Below are 14,639 nucleotides of genomic sequence, written 5' to 3'. Positions count from 1 at the left end.
GTGGGGGACTAAGTCTATAGGGGGTTGGTCTATAGGGGTCCCAGGTCCTGTAGGGGCTCCAGGTCCTATAGGGGCTCCCAGCCTGTATAGAGGGCTGGGGGGTGAGGGGGGGGGAATGATGCAGAGGGGTCTTAGTTCCTATAGGGGGGAGCCTGTAGGGGGTCCCAGGCCCTATGAGGGTCCCAGCCCGTATAGAGGGCTGAGAGGGGGGGAATGATGCAGAGGGGTCATGGGCCCCATAGGGGGCCTGGTCTATAGGGGTCACAGGGCCAATAGGGGCTCCCAGGTCCCATAGGGGGCCTGGTCTATAGGGGTCACAGGGCCAATAGGGGCTCCCAGGTCCCATAGGGAGCCTGGTCTATAGGGGTCACAGGGCCAATAGGGGCTCCCAGGTCCCATAGGGAGCCTGGTCTATAGGGGTCACAGGGCCAATAGGGGCTCCCAGGTCCCATAGGGAGCCTGGTCTATAGGGGTCACAGGGCCAATAGGGGAGCCCCAGGCCTTATAGAAGACCCCAGCCCCCACGGAGGGGGCTTATGCAGAGGGGTCTTGGTCCCTATACGGGGCTGGAGTCTATAGGGGGCTGGTCTATAGGGCGTCCCAAGTTCTATAGAGGGTGCCAGCGCCTATAGGGCGTCCCAGGACCTATGGGGGGCTGACAGGGGGGCTCATGCAGAGGGGTCTCGGTCCCTATAGGGTCTATAGGGGGCCCTACAGGTCGCCTAGAGCCTGGGACAGATGGGGGGGTCACGTAGGTCCCGGCCCCTATAGGGCTATAGGCGTGGGGGTGGTGTCACGTGGTCCCCGGGTCACGTGGTCCCCGGTGTCGTCGCTACCCCCCCCCCCCCCCCAAACTCACCGCGCCGCGATCGCCGCCGCTTCCCCCCGCGTCCCGGCCGGCCCCGCTGGCCCCGCCCCCTCGTCCCCTATTGGCCAATCGCCGCCCCGCCTTCTCTCCGCCGCGCTCCGCCCCTTGCTTCTCATTGGCCCGCCCTCCCTCGCGCTCGCTCCGCTATTGGTGGGGGAGGCTGCCACTCCCACGTGGGAAAAGGCCACGCCTCTTTCCGGGGCAGGGCGCCGCGACGTCACGACGGAGCCGCCCGCGGCGCCTCCGCGGGCGCTGATTGGCCCGGGGGGAGGGGGGCGGGGCCGAAGCGGAGGAGGCAGGGCCACGTGACCGCGGGCGACCTGCCACGTGACCCCTATATATGTATATAGAGCCTATAGCGGGGCGCCTCTATAGGGGTGCTGGCACCCATAGGGTCACCTCTCCTATCCCCCATACGGGGCGCCCTGTACAGGGGCTCGCTTCCCTGTAGGGAGGTCCTATAGGGAGCTTTCTATAGGCCGCTGGCTGCTTTAGGGGCCCCCCCTATAGCCCCTGTCCCCTATAGAGAGAACACCCCTGCGACCTCCACGTCCTGCTCGGCGTGCCCTATAGATCCCCCGCTCCTTCTAAGGGGCGTCGCAGGACTCCCTCTGACCTATAGAGGACTGTAGCACCCCACGGGCCCCCACCCCCTTTAGGGGGCACCCTATGGCGCTCCCCAGCCTATAGGGGACCCTACGGATGGAGTCATGTGGTGTAGGCCCCCCCCGCCCCCTTCCCTCCGTGCACCTATAGGGGTCAACTATGGCCCTGTTGGACTTTGGGTGGGCAGCAAGGCCCCTCCGTGCCCTATAAGGGCCATTCTTCAGGCTCCTTCTCCCTATAGGGGACACCCCATAGCCTCGGCGCGGACTACAACTCCCGTCATGCACCGCGCCTCCGGCGCATGCGCAGAGATCACGGCGGGCCTGGCTCCGCCCCCCTCCGCCCGCGCTCGGCGCATGCGCAGGAGCGCCCGGCTGCGGCGGGAGGGCGGCGCGGGGGCGCACGCGCGGCGCGCGGGGGGGTGGTGGTGAGCGCATGCGCAGAGCCCCGCCCCGGCCCCGCCCCGCCAGGCCCCGCCCCCCCTCAGTCGGTGCGTGGCCGCCGCCCCGCACGGACGCGCCTCGCCGGGGGCTCCGCTCCGCCGTCCGCCGCCATGGCCGACCCCGCCGCCCAGTTCCCCTTCGTCTCCTCTTCATCTTCCTCCGGTCAGCCCCAGCCCGGAGGCTGCGGGGGCGCTGGCTCCGCCTCCTGCGCCGGTAAGGGCCTGGCGGGGCCTGGAGAGGCCGCGGGGCCTGGGGTGGGGGGGCGGGCGGCAAGAGGCCTTTAGAGGGTAGGTGTGAGGTGAAGAGGCCTTTCGCGGGGCGGGCATAGGGGGAAAAGGCCTATAAGGAGGCAGTTATAGGGGAAAGAGGCCTATGGGGGGCAAGTATAGGGGAACGAGGTCTATAGGGGAGCAATTGTAGGAGAAATAGGCCTATAAGAGGGCAGGTATGGGGAAAAGAGGCCTATAGGGGGAAGAGGCCTATAGGGGAGCAATTATAGGGGAAATAGGCCTATGGGGGGCAGGTATATGGGAAATAAGTCTATAGGGGAGAGATTATAGGGGAAAGGGGCTTTTGGGGGATGGATACGAGGTGAAGAGACCTTTACAGGGGCAGATATAGGGGAAAGAGGCCTATAGGGGGGCAAATATTGCAGGGAAGAGGCCTTTGGGGGGGGCGGATATAGGGAGAAGAGAACTTCGGAGGGGTAGATATAGGGGAAGGATGTCATTAGGGGGCCGATATAGGGGAAATAGACCTTTAGGGACGCAATTATAGGAGGAAGAGGCCTTGGTGGGGGCAGATGTGGGGGGAGGAAGCCTTTAAGGGGGGCAGGTATAGGGGGAAGCGGCCTTTAGGAGGACAGAAATGGGGTGGAGACGCCTTTAAGGGGCAGATATGGGAGGTAGAAGCCTTTAAGGGGGAGATATAGGGGAAAGAGGCCTTTAAGGAGGCAGATATGAGGGGAGGAGGCCTTTGGGGGGGGCAGATATAGGGAAAGAGGCCTATAGGGGGGCAGGTATAGGGGGAAGAGGCCTATAGGGGGCAGGTATGGGAGGCAGAAGCCTTTAAGGGGCAGTTATAGGGGGATGAGGTCTTTGGGGGGGACAGATACGGGGGGAAGGGGCGCACCCGGTCCCGTATCCTGCAGAAATGGGGGGGAAAACTCCCAGAAAAGGAGCTGTTGATGTTTTGGGGTGTTGTTGGGTGGTCGGGCTGCTCCGTCCGTCCGCCCCCAGCGCGTGAGGCGGGGGGTCCCCGGCATTTTGGGGGGGCATTTCGCTTTCCCCCCCCGACACCCCTGGGAGCACCCCCCCCACACACAATGTCAGCGCTCGTTCCAACTTTGCGATTGCGGCCGGCACACCCTGATTCCCCTGATTTCACCCCAATTTTCACAGCTGGATGCCACAGAGCCCCAAAGCCCTGCAGTTTCACCCCAAATATCACCCTCCGTGAGGTGGGGGGGAGCTTCCCTGGGGGTCCGGCGTCGAGTCGGGGGGAAGGTGGAGATTTCGGGGTGACCTGACACCGTCCGTGCTCTGGTTGTTGTCACCCGGCGGGGACAACTGCTGCGATGGAACCCCACCCCGAACAGCGTGACCTGGCTGGGGAAAATGGGGTAAAAACCCCCCAAATTTGGTCAAAACCAGAATTCGCCTGAGGGTCTCGCGTTGGAGAGGCGGCGGCGGGTGACACAACATCACCCCGAAAAGGGGAAGCTGGAGGAAACCCTGTTCCCCCTCCGCGGTACAACCGGGTACCCCAAACCCCCCCCAGGGACCCCCAGTTTTGTGGCTGGGGGGGGGAACGATAACACCGGGGATGACTGAAACCACCGGCACCTGGCACCCCCCGGTTTGGGGTAAAACCCTGTGGAAAAGGGTACGTAGACTCCAACTGTGGGGGTTTGGAGGTGCTCAAGCCACCACCCCCCCCCCCCATCTGCCCGTTTTCGGGGTGAAGAGGCAGCGATCGGTCTCATTTTTGGGTGATTTCACCCCCAAAAATGCATCATCACCCCAAAAAGATGCTGGATGCGCCGGGATGAAGTCTTGCTGCGTCGAAGCGAAACACACGCGCGCCCCCCCCCCCCCCCCGCCCCCCCTGCTTTTTGGGGGAGGGGTAAGCACCCCGGTGGGTTTCGGGGGGGGTGGGGGGGATTTTGGGGGGCCCCCCCGCGGCGCCGAGCTCTCACCCTCTGTGTTTTCTTGCAGATCCCCCCGCTTCTTCCTCCTCCTCCCAGCCTGTCTCTCTCTTTGCGGCTTCACCAGGCAAGTCTCCCCCCCCCTCACCACTGTCCTGCGCCCCCCCAGGAAGAAAAATGTCGGCGGGGGGAGGGAGGGAAGGCTGTAACCCTAAAAATGCCCCCCTGGATTTAGGGGGGGTGACCCCGATGCTGCTGCACTCCCCCGCTTTTGGGGGGGGCTTCACCTGTGGCTCATTTTGGGGGGACAAAGAGGTCCTGAGACCCCCCCCTAAAACGGCGGCTGAGGCCGGGAGGGGGGGCCCCCACCCCCAGTTACAGCCTTGTCGATGCTTTAAGACCCGCCAAAAATAGACATTTTTCTTTCGCTCTTTTTTTCCTGCTTATTAACACAATTTCTTCTCCCTTTTTCCGGGCGAGCGCCCGCCCCACAGCTTCGCCCCCCCTCTGCCCCATGGCTGTGCCCCCCCCCTCCCCGCCTCTGCCCCACGGCTGCTGCTCACGCTTTGCACGACCCCCCCCACACCTTGCTGCTGCTCATCTGGCTGAGGAGGAATTCGCCGTTTCTCGTTGTTTGGCCTCAAAAAAACAACCCCCCCACGACCCGCCTGCGCCCGCGTCCCACCCGCCGCCGTCTGTGTCTTGTGTGCGACCCCCCCGCCTGGATCCGGCCCCCAAATTGGGGGGGAGGGGGGGGAGGTGAGGAACCCCTAAACCCCCCTCCCAGCTCTGGAGGACCCAAAATCCCTCCGTCTTGGCCCAAAGCGAATGGGTGGGGGAGGGCGTCCCATGTCTTCGGTGTGGGGGGGGGGAAGTGAGGAGCCCCCAAACGCCCCTCCCAGCCCTGGAGGACCCAAAATCCCCCTGTCTTGTCCCAAAATGGGGGTGGGGGGGTGGCACTGAATCCTGCCCCCTGCCTTCTTACTCAGGCCCTAATCCGGGTGTTTTTAGCCCCAAATTGAGGTCCCCAACGGGACACCCCCGTTCCTGGTGCCAAACCCGCAGGTTTTGGGGTGTATTTTTGGGGGAGGGGGGGGAGCGTCTGACTGTTCGCGCCGCCGTGGGACCTGCTCGCCCCCCCCCAGCATGGCCACGCCGGGGGGGGGACCCCAAAACGCCGCTTGGGGTGCAGCTGGGTGCATGGCGGCCCCCCCATGCATGCTGCGCCCCCCCCCCCCAAAAAATCCCCCCTCCATGCGCCTGACTCTCTCCCCTCTCTCCGGCCCCAGCGGGCACCGAAGCGGCACCTGGGGGGCGAGGAGGTCAGGGAGCCTTCCTCCCCCCCGCCGCCTCCTCCGCCGCCGCCGCCTCCTCTTCCTCCTCGGGGGGGCCCCCCCAAAAAGAACCGGATTCCCCTGAATCGCCCTTCGAGGTCGTGCCGGATCGCGCCGCCTTCGACCGGGAATTCGGCCCGGCGGCGGCGCTGCTGGGGGAGCGCGAGGTGCTGAGCCAAATCCCCGAGGATCGCGTCTGCGACTTCCCGGCCAAACCCCGCGGCGCCCCCGGCGTCACCCCCAAGGTCCCCACCGCCTTGTGCCGGCAACCGTCCGGCACCGCCGCCGCGCTGGAAGAGGTGTCCAAGTGCGTGCGGGAGATGCACACTTTCACCAGTGAGTTGCTCAACTGGGATTTGGTGGAGCGGAACGGCGGCAACGGCATCGCCGGTGACATCGGCGGCAGCGCCAACGCCGAAGCCGACAGCTCCGGCGACTCCGACGACACCGTCATCGAGGAAGCCCCCGTTGAGGAGCCCCCCCTGGAGGAACCCCCCATCGCCGTCCCCCGGCACCGTGTCACCGCCGGCGTCACCGGCATCACCGCGCCGCCCCCCCTTCCCGAAACGCGCCCCCCCCCCGCCGCCGCCGCCACCACCCGGGACTGGGAGGAGGAGCGGCTGACCCTGCGGGCGCTGCGGGAATTGGGGGAACCCCCCAGGGACACCCCCAAACCCCCCGGGGACCCGGCTCGACCCCCCCCGGGGACCCAGCTCCTCCCCCGCCTGGCAGGTAAAACCCCCCAAAAAAGATGATTTTTTTTTTTTTACCCCAAAAATGCCGCCGCCCACCGCAGAGACACCCCAAAAATAGCAGGTTTGAGGGGGGTTCAGCTGGACCCCCCCAAAAAAAAGTGGGGGGGTAAAAAGAGGGGTCACCCCAGAATGCTGCCGGGGGTGGCGGGTAGACCCCCACATCTGCCTCTCGTTTCGGTGTAAAAAAGGAGGATTTCTGGCAAAACCCGCCGCCACACTGGGGGGAGGGGTTAATTAACACCTGTTTGTAATGAGGGTGGGGCTGCGTTAATTAATGCCGGTGTCGGATGGATGCGGGGGGGTGGGGGGGTGGGTACGGGGATGGCGCCGGATTCATTTTGGGGCAAATCATGGCGAATCGAGAGACGCAGCCGTGGGGCGAGGACGCAACCCGCTGGGATGGGGATGGTGGGGCCGGGGGCGGGGGGGGGATGCTGCGTGCCCTGTGTCACCCCCCCCTCTTTGTCACCTCTTGTGCGTGTCTCCCCCTCCCCAACAGTCCACGACCTCCTCTTCTGGCGGGACGTGAAGAAGACGGGGCTCGTCTTCGGCGCCAGCCTCCTCCTCCTCCTCTCCCTGGCCGCCTTCAGCGCCGTCAGCGTGGTGGCCCACCTGGCCCTGGCCCTGCTCTCCGTCACCATCAGCCTCCGCGTCTACAAAGCCGTCGTCCAGGCCGTCCAGAAGTCCGAAGAGGGGCACCCCTTTCGGTGAGGGGGTTATTTTGGGTGTGTCCCCCCCCCCTATTTTTTTAGGGGGGGAGGTGAGGGGTGTTGGGGACGCCCCTGGGGGACCTGTGTCTGGGTGATGGCGCTCTGTGGCCCGGCCGCACTTTCCCCCTCTGCAGGATGGATGAAGATCTTTGGGGGCGAGTTTAGGGCGTAAAGGGGGATTTTGGGGCATAAGGGAGGGATTTTGGGCCCACCCACCCATTTTCTGGGGGGGTGTGAAGGGTGTTGGGGACACCCCCCCCCCCGGGGACGGTGTCTGGGTGATGCGCTCGGTGGCTCGGCCGTTCTTTCCCCCTCTGTGGGCTGGATGAAGGTTTTGGGGGCGAGTTTAGGGTGTAGAGGAGGATTTTGGGGGGCAGGGGGGAAATTCTGGGCCCCCCCCATTTTTTTGGGGGAGGGGGGGGGGTGTGATGGGTGTTGGGGACACCCCTGGGGACAGTGGCTGGGTGATGCACTCGACGACCCGGCCGCTCTTTCCCCCTCTGCAGGATGGCTGAAGATTTTGGGGGGGCAGTTTAGGGTGTAGAGGAGGATTTTTGGGTGCAGGGGGGGGATTTTGGGCTCCCCCCATTTATTGGGGGGTGGGTTTTGGGGTGCCCCCCCCCCATCTCAGAGCTCACCTGGAGCTGGACTTGACCTTGTCCCCTGAGACCTTCCAGGTTCTGGGGTGCGGGGGGGGGGGGATTTTGGGGCTCAATGTTGGGGGGGGTTGCTGGGGGGGATTTTGGGGTGCAAGGGGAATTTTGGGGTACCCCCCCCTCACCTGCCTGTGTGTCCCCCACCCCCCCAGGGCTTACCTGGAGCTGGACTTGACCTTGTCACCCGAGACCTTCCAGGCTCATGCCACCACCGTCGCCCTCCACCTCAACCGGGCGCTGCGGTTCCTCCTCCGCCTCTTCCTGGTGGAGGATCTGGTGGATTCCCTGAAGGTAAGGAGCCTTCCTCCCCCCTCTCTTCCTCCTCCTCCCCCTACTCTTCCCCCGCCCCGAGATCCCCCCAAAAACGCTCCTCTTATCTCCCCCCCACCCCCGGCCCCGCAGCTGGCCGTGGTGATGTGGCTGCTGACCTCCGTGGGAGCCATCTTCAACGGCATCACCCTCCTCATCCTCGGTAAGAACTGGGCTTTACCCTGCCCCCCCCTTAAAATAACCCCCCAAAATTATAATTTTAGGGGTCTTGACCCCCAAAAAATAACACACGGGGGGGGTTACCCCCCCCCACCGTCTCTCTACAGCCGAGCTGTTGGCCTTCACCCTCCCGCCCCTCTACGAGAAGTACAAGGTGAGCCCTAAAATCCAGAGGAGGCCGCCCCAAAAATAAAGGGGGCAGCTCCGAAATAGAGGGGGTAGCCCAAAAAAAGAGGAGGCCACCCCCTAAAGCCCCCTCCTCCCCCCCCCCCCCCAAACCAGGTGCAGATCGATCACTACGTGGGCATCGCCCGCCGCCAGACCAAGGACCTCGTGGCCAAGTAAGTGACGATGGGGCCCCCCCCCAAATCCCTGGGGCCCCCCCATATTGCCGTGGGCCCCCCCACATCGCTGCGCGCCCCCCCCCCCCCAAATCACCAGGCACTCACCCCCCACTCTCACCTCTCTCCTCTCCCTGTAGGATCCAGGCGAAGCTCCCGGGTCTGGCCAAGAAGAAGCCGGAATAAAACCCCGGGGGGTGGTGGGGAAATATCGGGGTACCCCCCCCGAGCTCTTCAGCCCCCCCAAACTCTATTCCCCCCCCCCTCAAGCTCGTAGCCCCCCCCCATCTCTCACAGTGGCGTCCGTCTGTTCTTCCCCCCTCCCCCCCCAGCCTTGGACTTGGCCTCTGCTATGGGGCTACCGGGGGGGGGGGGCTGCACCCCAAAACCCCCCTCCTGCTCCCCCCGGGGGGGGGCTTCCCACCCTCCCAGCTCGTTTCTCTCCCCCCCCCCCCCTTTTATTTTTTTTTAACGTTGATTGAGGTGAAATGTCTGTAACTGCTGTAAATTGAGGGGGGGGGAAGGGGGCAAAGCCCCTTGAGCGGGGGCTCAGCCTCCTCCCACAGCCCCCCCCAAACCGCACTGCGCGCCCCCCCCCCCTCGCCACACCCCCTAATCCGGGGGGGGGACACATGGGGACACAACCCCCTCATCCACCCGCGGGGATGCGGCATCAATAAAACACCGCGACGGACGCCTCCGCCCCCCCTGTTTTGTGCCGATGTCCCCCTACAATGTCCCCATGTCCCCCCCCCCATAACATCCCCATATGCCCCCCGCAGTGTCCCCAGTTGTGTCCCCCCCGGCGTCGCTCCACGGGGCCTCCAGGAACAGGTTTATTGAGGGGTGTCACGTACAAAAAGGGGGGGGGACACACACACGCATAAATAGGGTGACACCGGCGGGGGGGGGGGGGGGGGGGGGAAGAGCGGTGACACCATAGGGGGGGCCGTTGGGGACGGGGGACACCGTCGAGGGGACCCATAGGTGCCACCTCTGAGGGGTGGGGGGGCACTGGTGATACTGGGGGGGGGGGGCGTGGCTCTAAAGGGGGGGCTGGGGACACTGGGGGGGTCTCTGTCACCCCCCCGTGCCTCAGTTCCCCCCCCCCAGTGTCACCATCCCCTGGGGGGCTCAGGCGGTGCAGGCCGGGGGGGCCCCAGAGTGCAGGGAGAAGAGGGGGGGGCTGCGGCGGCCACAGCCCCCCGGGGGGGCCCCTCCTTGTTCCCCCCCTCCGGCGGCTGCTTCGGCCTCGGCTGCTTCATCCTCCTCCTCCTCCTCGGCGGGGCTGGGGGGCTGCGGGGCTGGGGACAGCGGGGACAGCCCTGTTCCCCCCCCTGGCCTGGCCCTGGGTGGGGACACGCTCGGGCCCCCCCCACGGTGGCCCCGTGGGCCCAAACCCCCCAGTGTCCCCGTGTGTCCCCAGTGTCCCCACACCCCCCAGTATTCCCAGTGTCCCCGTGTCCGCACACCCCCCAGCATCCCCATTTACCCCCAGTGTCCCCGTGTCCCCATGTACCCCCAGCGTCCCCGTGTCCCCCCAGTGTCCCCGTGTCCCCACACCCCCAGTGTCCCCATATCCCCACATCCCCAGTGTCCCCATGTACCCCCAGTGTCCCCATGTCCCCACATCCCCAGTGTCCCCATGTACCCCCAGTGTCCCCATGTCCCCACACCCCCCGCATCCGCAGTGTCCCCACAGCCACCAGTATCCCCCTTTACCCCCCGTGTCCCCCCAGCCCCCTGCATCCCCATTTACCCCCAGTGTCCCCACACCCCCCGGTGTCCCCGCACCCCCCCCGGCGTCCCCGCGTCCCCCCCCTGCTCTCACCGTGTGGCCCGCGGCTGTCCCCGGCCAGCGGTCCCCGGCAGGCGCGCAGCAGGGCGCCGCGCTGGGCTGTCCCCAGGCAGAGGGTGGCCGGGTGGGCGGCCAGCGCGTGGCGGCGGATGTCCCCGAGGTGCAGCGAGGGCAGGGCGCGGGCGCAGAGGAGGCACCGCAGCCGGTTCCCCCCGGCCTCCAGGTCCAGCAGCAGCTCGGCCCGAAGCCACCCCCGCAGCGAGTCCCCCCCGGGGCGTCCCCTCGTCACCCCCGCCCCCGAGGGGGACGCTTTGCCGCCTCGCGGGGACGGGGGACGAGGGCAGCCCCGACGGCGGGGACGGGCGGGGGACGGCGAGCCTGCGGGGGGGGGCGGCAGCCTCAGCGCGGGGACTTGGGGGGGGACACCTTGGGGACAACGTGGGGGATGTATTGGGGACGCCTTGGGGACAAGGGGACACTTTGGGAATGTGGGGGGGTGGATTGGGGACAAGGGGACACTTTGGGAATGTGGGGGATAGATTGGGGACACCTTGGGGACAAGGGGACACTTTGGGAATGTGTGGGGGTGGATTGGGGACAAGGGGACACTTTGGGAATGTGTGGGGGTGGATTGGGGACACCTTGGGGACAAGGGGACACTTTGGGAATGTGGGGGGGTGGATTGGGGACACCTTGGGGACAAGGGGACACTTTGGGAATGTGGGGGGGGTAGATTGGGGACACCTTGGGGACATGCAGGGGCAGGACAGGGACGCTGGGAATGAGGGGGGATGTATTGAGGACACTTTGGGAATAGGATGACACCTTGGGGACAAGGGGGGATGCACTGGGGACACCTTGGGGATGTTGGGGACACCTTGGGAATGTGGAGGGATGCATTGGGGACAGGACAGGGACACCTTGGGGGCAAGGGAACACCTTGGGGACAGCTTGGGAATATGTGGGGATACACTGGGGACGCCCTGGGGACAGGGGGACACCTTGGGGGCGTCGGGGACACTTTGGGGGACGCCTCGGGCACGTGGGGGGATGCACCGGGGACATTGGGGACACCTTGGGGACACGGGGGAGGGGGCAGGGGCGTCAGGGATGCGTTGGGGGCGTCGGGGCCGAGGGGACACCGTGGGGGTGTCGGGGACAAGGGGACGCGATGGACACACGGAGCTCGGTGTCCCCGGAGCAGGGGCGGGGCCAAACAGCGGGAGGGGCGGGGCTTTGGGAAGGGGCGTGGTTAAATGGGGGCGGGGCCTAAACAAGCCCGGTGCGTTTGGGGGCGAGGCTTAGGACACGTGGGGGGTGGGCGGGGCCTGTCAACCCGCGGGGCGGAGCTTCTCTTAAAGGGGCAACGGGGGGATTTAAAAAGGGAGCAGGCTCCGGTCAATAAGAGGCGCGGCCCGCTTTAAGGGGGCGTGGCTAATGCAGAAGGGGCGTGGCTCAGGTAAAGGGCGAGTGCCCTGCGTTACTGGCCCCACGTGGAAGGGGGCGTGGTCACATTAAAAGGGGCGTGGTTTTATGGACGGGGCTGTCTTAAAGGGGCGTGGTCACGTTTGAAAGGGGGCGTGACCCAGCTTTAGGGGTGGGCCACAATGAAAGGGGTGTGGCTCTGCTTAAAGGGGGTGTGGGCCATGGGGGGGGGCCCACATTAAAGGGGGCGTGGCCACATTTAAAGGGGGCATGGCCCAGCTTTAGGGGTGGGCCCACATTAAAGGGCCCCACATTAAAGGGGGCGTGACCACATTTAAAGGGGATCGGCTCGGCTTTGGGGGGGGGGGGGTCCACCTTAAAGGGGGCGTGGCCATATTTAAAGGGGGCAAGGCCCAGCTCTATGGGGGCCCACATGGGGGTCCCCGCACCAAGGGTTCCCCGCCGCCGCCCCCGTACCTGTCCCGCGGCCGCCGGCGGGGGGTGCGTCGGGGTGGGGGTGGAGGCCCAGGTGGGCGTCCCAGGAGCGGAGGACGAGCTGCTTCTCCCGGGGTCCCCAGGCACCGGAATAGGGGTGTTTCTGTCGGATGTGGCGCTTGATGGTGCTGAGCTTGAGGGTGGCCAAGGCGCTGCCGCAGACCATGCAGAGCATCCCGTGCCGCGCCGCGTTGAATTCCATCAGATACTCGGCTCGCCAGCGCTCGTGGTAATACCGTCGGTGATCCCGCCCCGGGATACGGCTCCGACCCGGCCGCGACGCTCGAGCTTCGCAGTGGTCCGAGCTCCGGCGGCCTCCCCGCGGCCCCGGCTCTGGCGGGGAGGCTGGGGGGGGATGGGGGAGGATGGGATTGGGGGGGGGGGGGGTTAGGGGGTCGGAGGGATGGAAGGGTCTTGGGGGATTGGGGGATGGGGGAGTCCAAAGAATTGGGGAGGCTTCAGGGATGGGGGGACTCAGCTAAGGGGGTCTGCAGGGATAAGGAGGTCTCTGGGGGTCCCTGGTGATGGGGGAGACACGCTTATGGGGGGGCTCAGGGATAGCAAGGCCTCAGAGGTGTCGCTTATGGGGGTCTCCAGTGATGGGGGGCCCTTGGATGGGGGATTTGGGTGTCCTTGGGGATAGCAAGGCCTGGGGGGGCACTTATTGGCGTCTCCAGTGTTGGGGGGGCTTTTGGGGGTCCTCAGGGATAGCAAGGCCTCAGGGGGGGTCACTTATGGGGGTCCCCAGTGATGGGGGGCCCTTGGGGGGGGCCTTTGGGGGTCCTTGGGTATAGCAGAGCCTGAAAGGACCCACTTGGGGAGGGGGCTTTTGGGGTCCCGGGGGGACACACCCCAATATGGGGGTCTTGGGGGACCCTATGGAGGGTGGGTTGGGGGTCTCAGCCCTGCTCGGCGGGGGGGGGGGACACGGCCCCAGGGGTGACCCCTAATTAGGGGGATCTGGGGGGGGGGGGGGAGGGACATGAGGAGAGTGGGGGCTCTGGAAGGAGAACGGGGGGCTCTTAAAGGGGCAGCGCCCCTCAAGGGGCGGGGCTTGTAATGGGGTATTGAAAAGGGGTGGGGCTTGTCAGAGGGGGGAGGGGCATGGTCAAAGAGGGTGGGGGCATCTTAAAGGGGCAGCAGCACCTTAAAGGCACCGGGGCATCCCAGATCGGATGGGGGCATCTTAAAGGGACAGGGACACCCTAAAGTGACAGGGACATCCCAAATCGGATAGGGGGATCTTAAAGGGACAGGAGCGTCGTAAAGGGACAGGGGCATCCTAAATTGGATGGGGGCATCTTAAAGGGACAGGGACACCCTGAAGCGATGGGGACATCCCAAATTAGATGGGGGCATCTTAAAGGGCCAGGGGCACCCTAGAGGATGACAGGAGATGGCAAAGGGCCGGGGACACCCCCAGGGCCGGGGGCATCTTAAAGGGCCAGCGCCGCTCCCATTGTGAGCCAAGGGGGAGCCCGGCTCCCTCTCCACTGGGGGGGGGGGGGGGGGTGGTCTTCTTAAAGGGCCCGCACACACACCCCCCCCCAATTTCCCCCCCATCCCCACCGCGTCGGTGCTCACCTGGGCCGTCGGGGTGCGGGAGAGGGGCCGGGTCGGGGCGGGGGTTCGGGGGCTCCATGGCGGGGCCCGGGGCGGCGGCGGCGGCGGCGGGCAGGGTCCGGCCGGGGTGGGGACGCCGCCGTGGGGCCCCTGGGGCTCCTTTAAGGGCTCCTGGGTAAATTTAAAGGGGCCGTGCGCCTTTCCCATCCCCCCCCACCCCCGACCCCCCCCCTCTCCTTTCTCCAGGCCGCCCCGCCTCGCGGCGGGGGGCTGCGGTGGGGGGCGATGAGCTGCCATCCGGTCTCAGCCCACCTCCCCTCCCCCAAAAAGCGCACCCCCCCAGAAAAAAGATGTTAATGGGGGGGGTATCCCCCCGGAGGGGGAGCCCCTGGGTGGTCCCCTCCCCCATGCAGCCCCCTCCCCATGCCTGCCCCCCCTCCCCGCAGCATCACCCCGGGGTCCCCGGGCATATGGGGCACCGGAGGAGCCACCGCCATCCCCTCCCCCCCACATCCCCGGGCTGGCCCCGCCCTTTTGGTCCAGCGAGGGCGTGGCCTGGGCGTGGCGACCACACCCACCCTGCGGGGAGGGGGCGTGGCTTCCCCGGATGGCCCCGCCCCCTCCCATAGGCTTGTGTCCCCCGCCCCGCTCCAGGACCAGTCCCCCCGCCCAGTGGTCCCAGTACCCCCCCCCCAATTGCAGCCAGGGAACCCCACGTCCAGGCCCCCTCCCGCCTCCTCCAGTGCCCGGGGAGGACCCAGGCGTCCGGGAGCATCCCCCCCCACCCCGCAAAAAAAAGAGGGCCCCCCCAGCCCCCCTTGGGGCGGCCGCAAGGATGGGGAGGGGGCGTTCGGCTACGCTCGGGTGTTTCCGCCAGGGATCGGAAAGGTCCGATGGCGGCCCAAGGGTGTTCGGGTCTTTCCGTATCCGCTCGGGGCGGCGGCGGAAACGGCCGAAAGCAGCTTCGGGTCTTTCCGCCGCCGAGCGGCGTCGGGTGATTCCGGAACCAC

At 66.4% G+C, this 14,639-nt stretch overlaps 2 protein-coding genes across 4 annotated transcripts; one reads left to right on the top strand and one right to left on the bottom strand.

Annotated features, from left to right (window-relative positions):
- Positions 1–1,924: 1,924 nt before the first annotated feature.
- RTN3 (reticulon 3) lies at positions 1,925–9,042 on the top strand. Of its 3 annotated transcripts, XM_063319214.1 has the most exons (9): positions 1,925–2,130; positions 4,134–4,190; positions 5,353–6,129; positions 6,652–6,859; positions 7,671–7,809; positions 7,921–7,990; positions 8,115–8,161; positions 8,290–8,348; positions 8,489–9,042. In XM_063319214.1, the coding sequence occupies exons 1-9, from the start codon at positions 2,028–2,030 to the stop codon at positions 8,532–8,534; spliced, it is 1,506 nt and encodes a 501-aa protein (XP_063175284.1). In that variant the 5' UTR covers positions 1,925–2,027; the 3' UTR covers positions 8,535–9,042. The 3 variants fall into 3 exon arrangements, with proteins under 3 accessions (XP_063175284.1, XP_063175285.1, XP_063175286.1); XM_063319215.1 differs by lacking the exon at positions 5,353–6,129 and having other exon boundaries at positions 1,928–2,130; XM_063319216.1 differs by lacking the exons at positions 4,134–4,190; positions 5,353–6,129 and having other exon boundaries at positions 1,931–2,130.
- A 277-nt stretch (positions 9,043–9,319) lies between these two features.
- Positions 9,320–14,335, bottom strand: ZFTA (zinc finger translocation associated). The gene is made up of 4 exons (XM_063319203.1): positions 13,651–14,335; positions 12,049–12,411; positions 10,180–10,524; positions 9,320–9,652 (listed from the first exon to the last, which is right to left on the bottom strand). The coding sequence occupies exons 1-4, from the start codon at positions 13,706–13,708 to the stop codon at positions 9,483–9,485; spliced, it is 936 nt and encodes a 311-aa protein (XP_063175273.1). The 5' UTR covers positions 13,709–14,335; the 3' UTR covers positions 9,320–9,482.
- Between the last annotated feature and the right edge of the window lie 304 nt (positions 14,336–14,639).

This window comes from Chroicocephalus ridibundus, chromosome 31 (genome assembly GCF_963924245.1).
Source record: "Chroicocephalus ridibundus chromosome 31, bChrRid1.1, whole genome shotgun sequence".
Classification (NCBI taxonomy): Eukaryota; Metazoa; Chordata; class Aves; order Charadriiformes; family Laridae; genus Chroicocephalus; species Chroicocephalus ridibundus.
This window is presented reverse-complemented; position numbering and strand designations above follow the sequence as displayed.

What these genes read in the sequence shown, in the direction of transcription:
- RTN3 (XM_063319214.1), top strand. Translation starts at nt 2,028, where the DNA reads ATGGCCGACCCCGCCGCCCAGTTCCCCTTCGTCTCCTCTTCATCTTCC. An exon ending in CCCTCTACGAGAAGTACAAG is followed by an intron (nt 8,162 to 8,289) that starts GTGAGCCCTAAA and finishes CCCCCAAACCAG; the next exon opens with GTGCAGATCGATCACTACGT. An exon ending in ACCAAGGACCTCGTGGCCAA is followed by an intron (nt 8,349 to 8,488) that starts GTAAGTGACGAT and finishes CTCTCCCTGTAG; the next exon opens with GATCCAGGCGAAGCTCCCGG.
- ZFTA (XM_063319203.1), bottom strand. Translation starts at nt 13,708, where the DNA reads ATGGAGCCCCCGAACCCCCGCCCCGACCCGGCCCCTCTCCCGCACCCC. An exon ending in CCCGCACCCCGACGGCCCAG is followed by an intron (nt 12,412 to 13,650) that starts GTGAGCACCGAC and finishes ATCCCCCCCCAG; the next exon opens with CCTCCCCGCCAGAGCCGGGG. An exon ending in CGCCGGCGGCCGCGGGACAG is followed by an intron (nt 10,525 to 12,048) that starts GTACGGGGGCGG and finishes CCCCCCCCGCAG; the next exon opens with GCTCGCCGTCCCCCGCCCGT.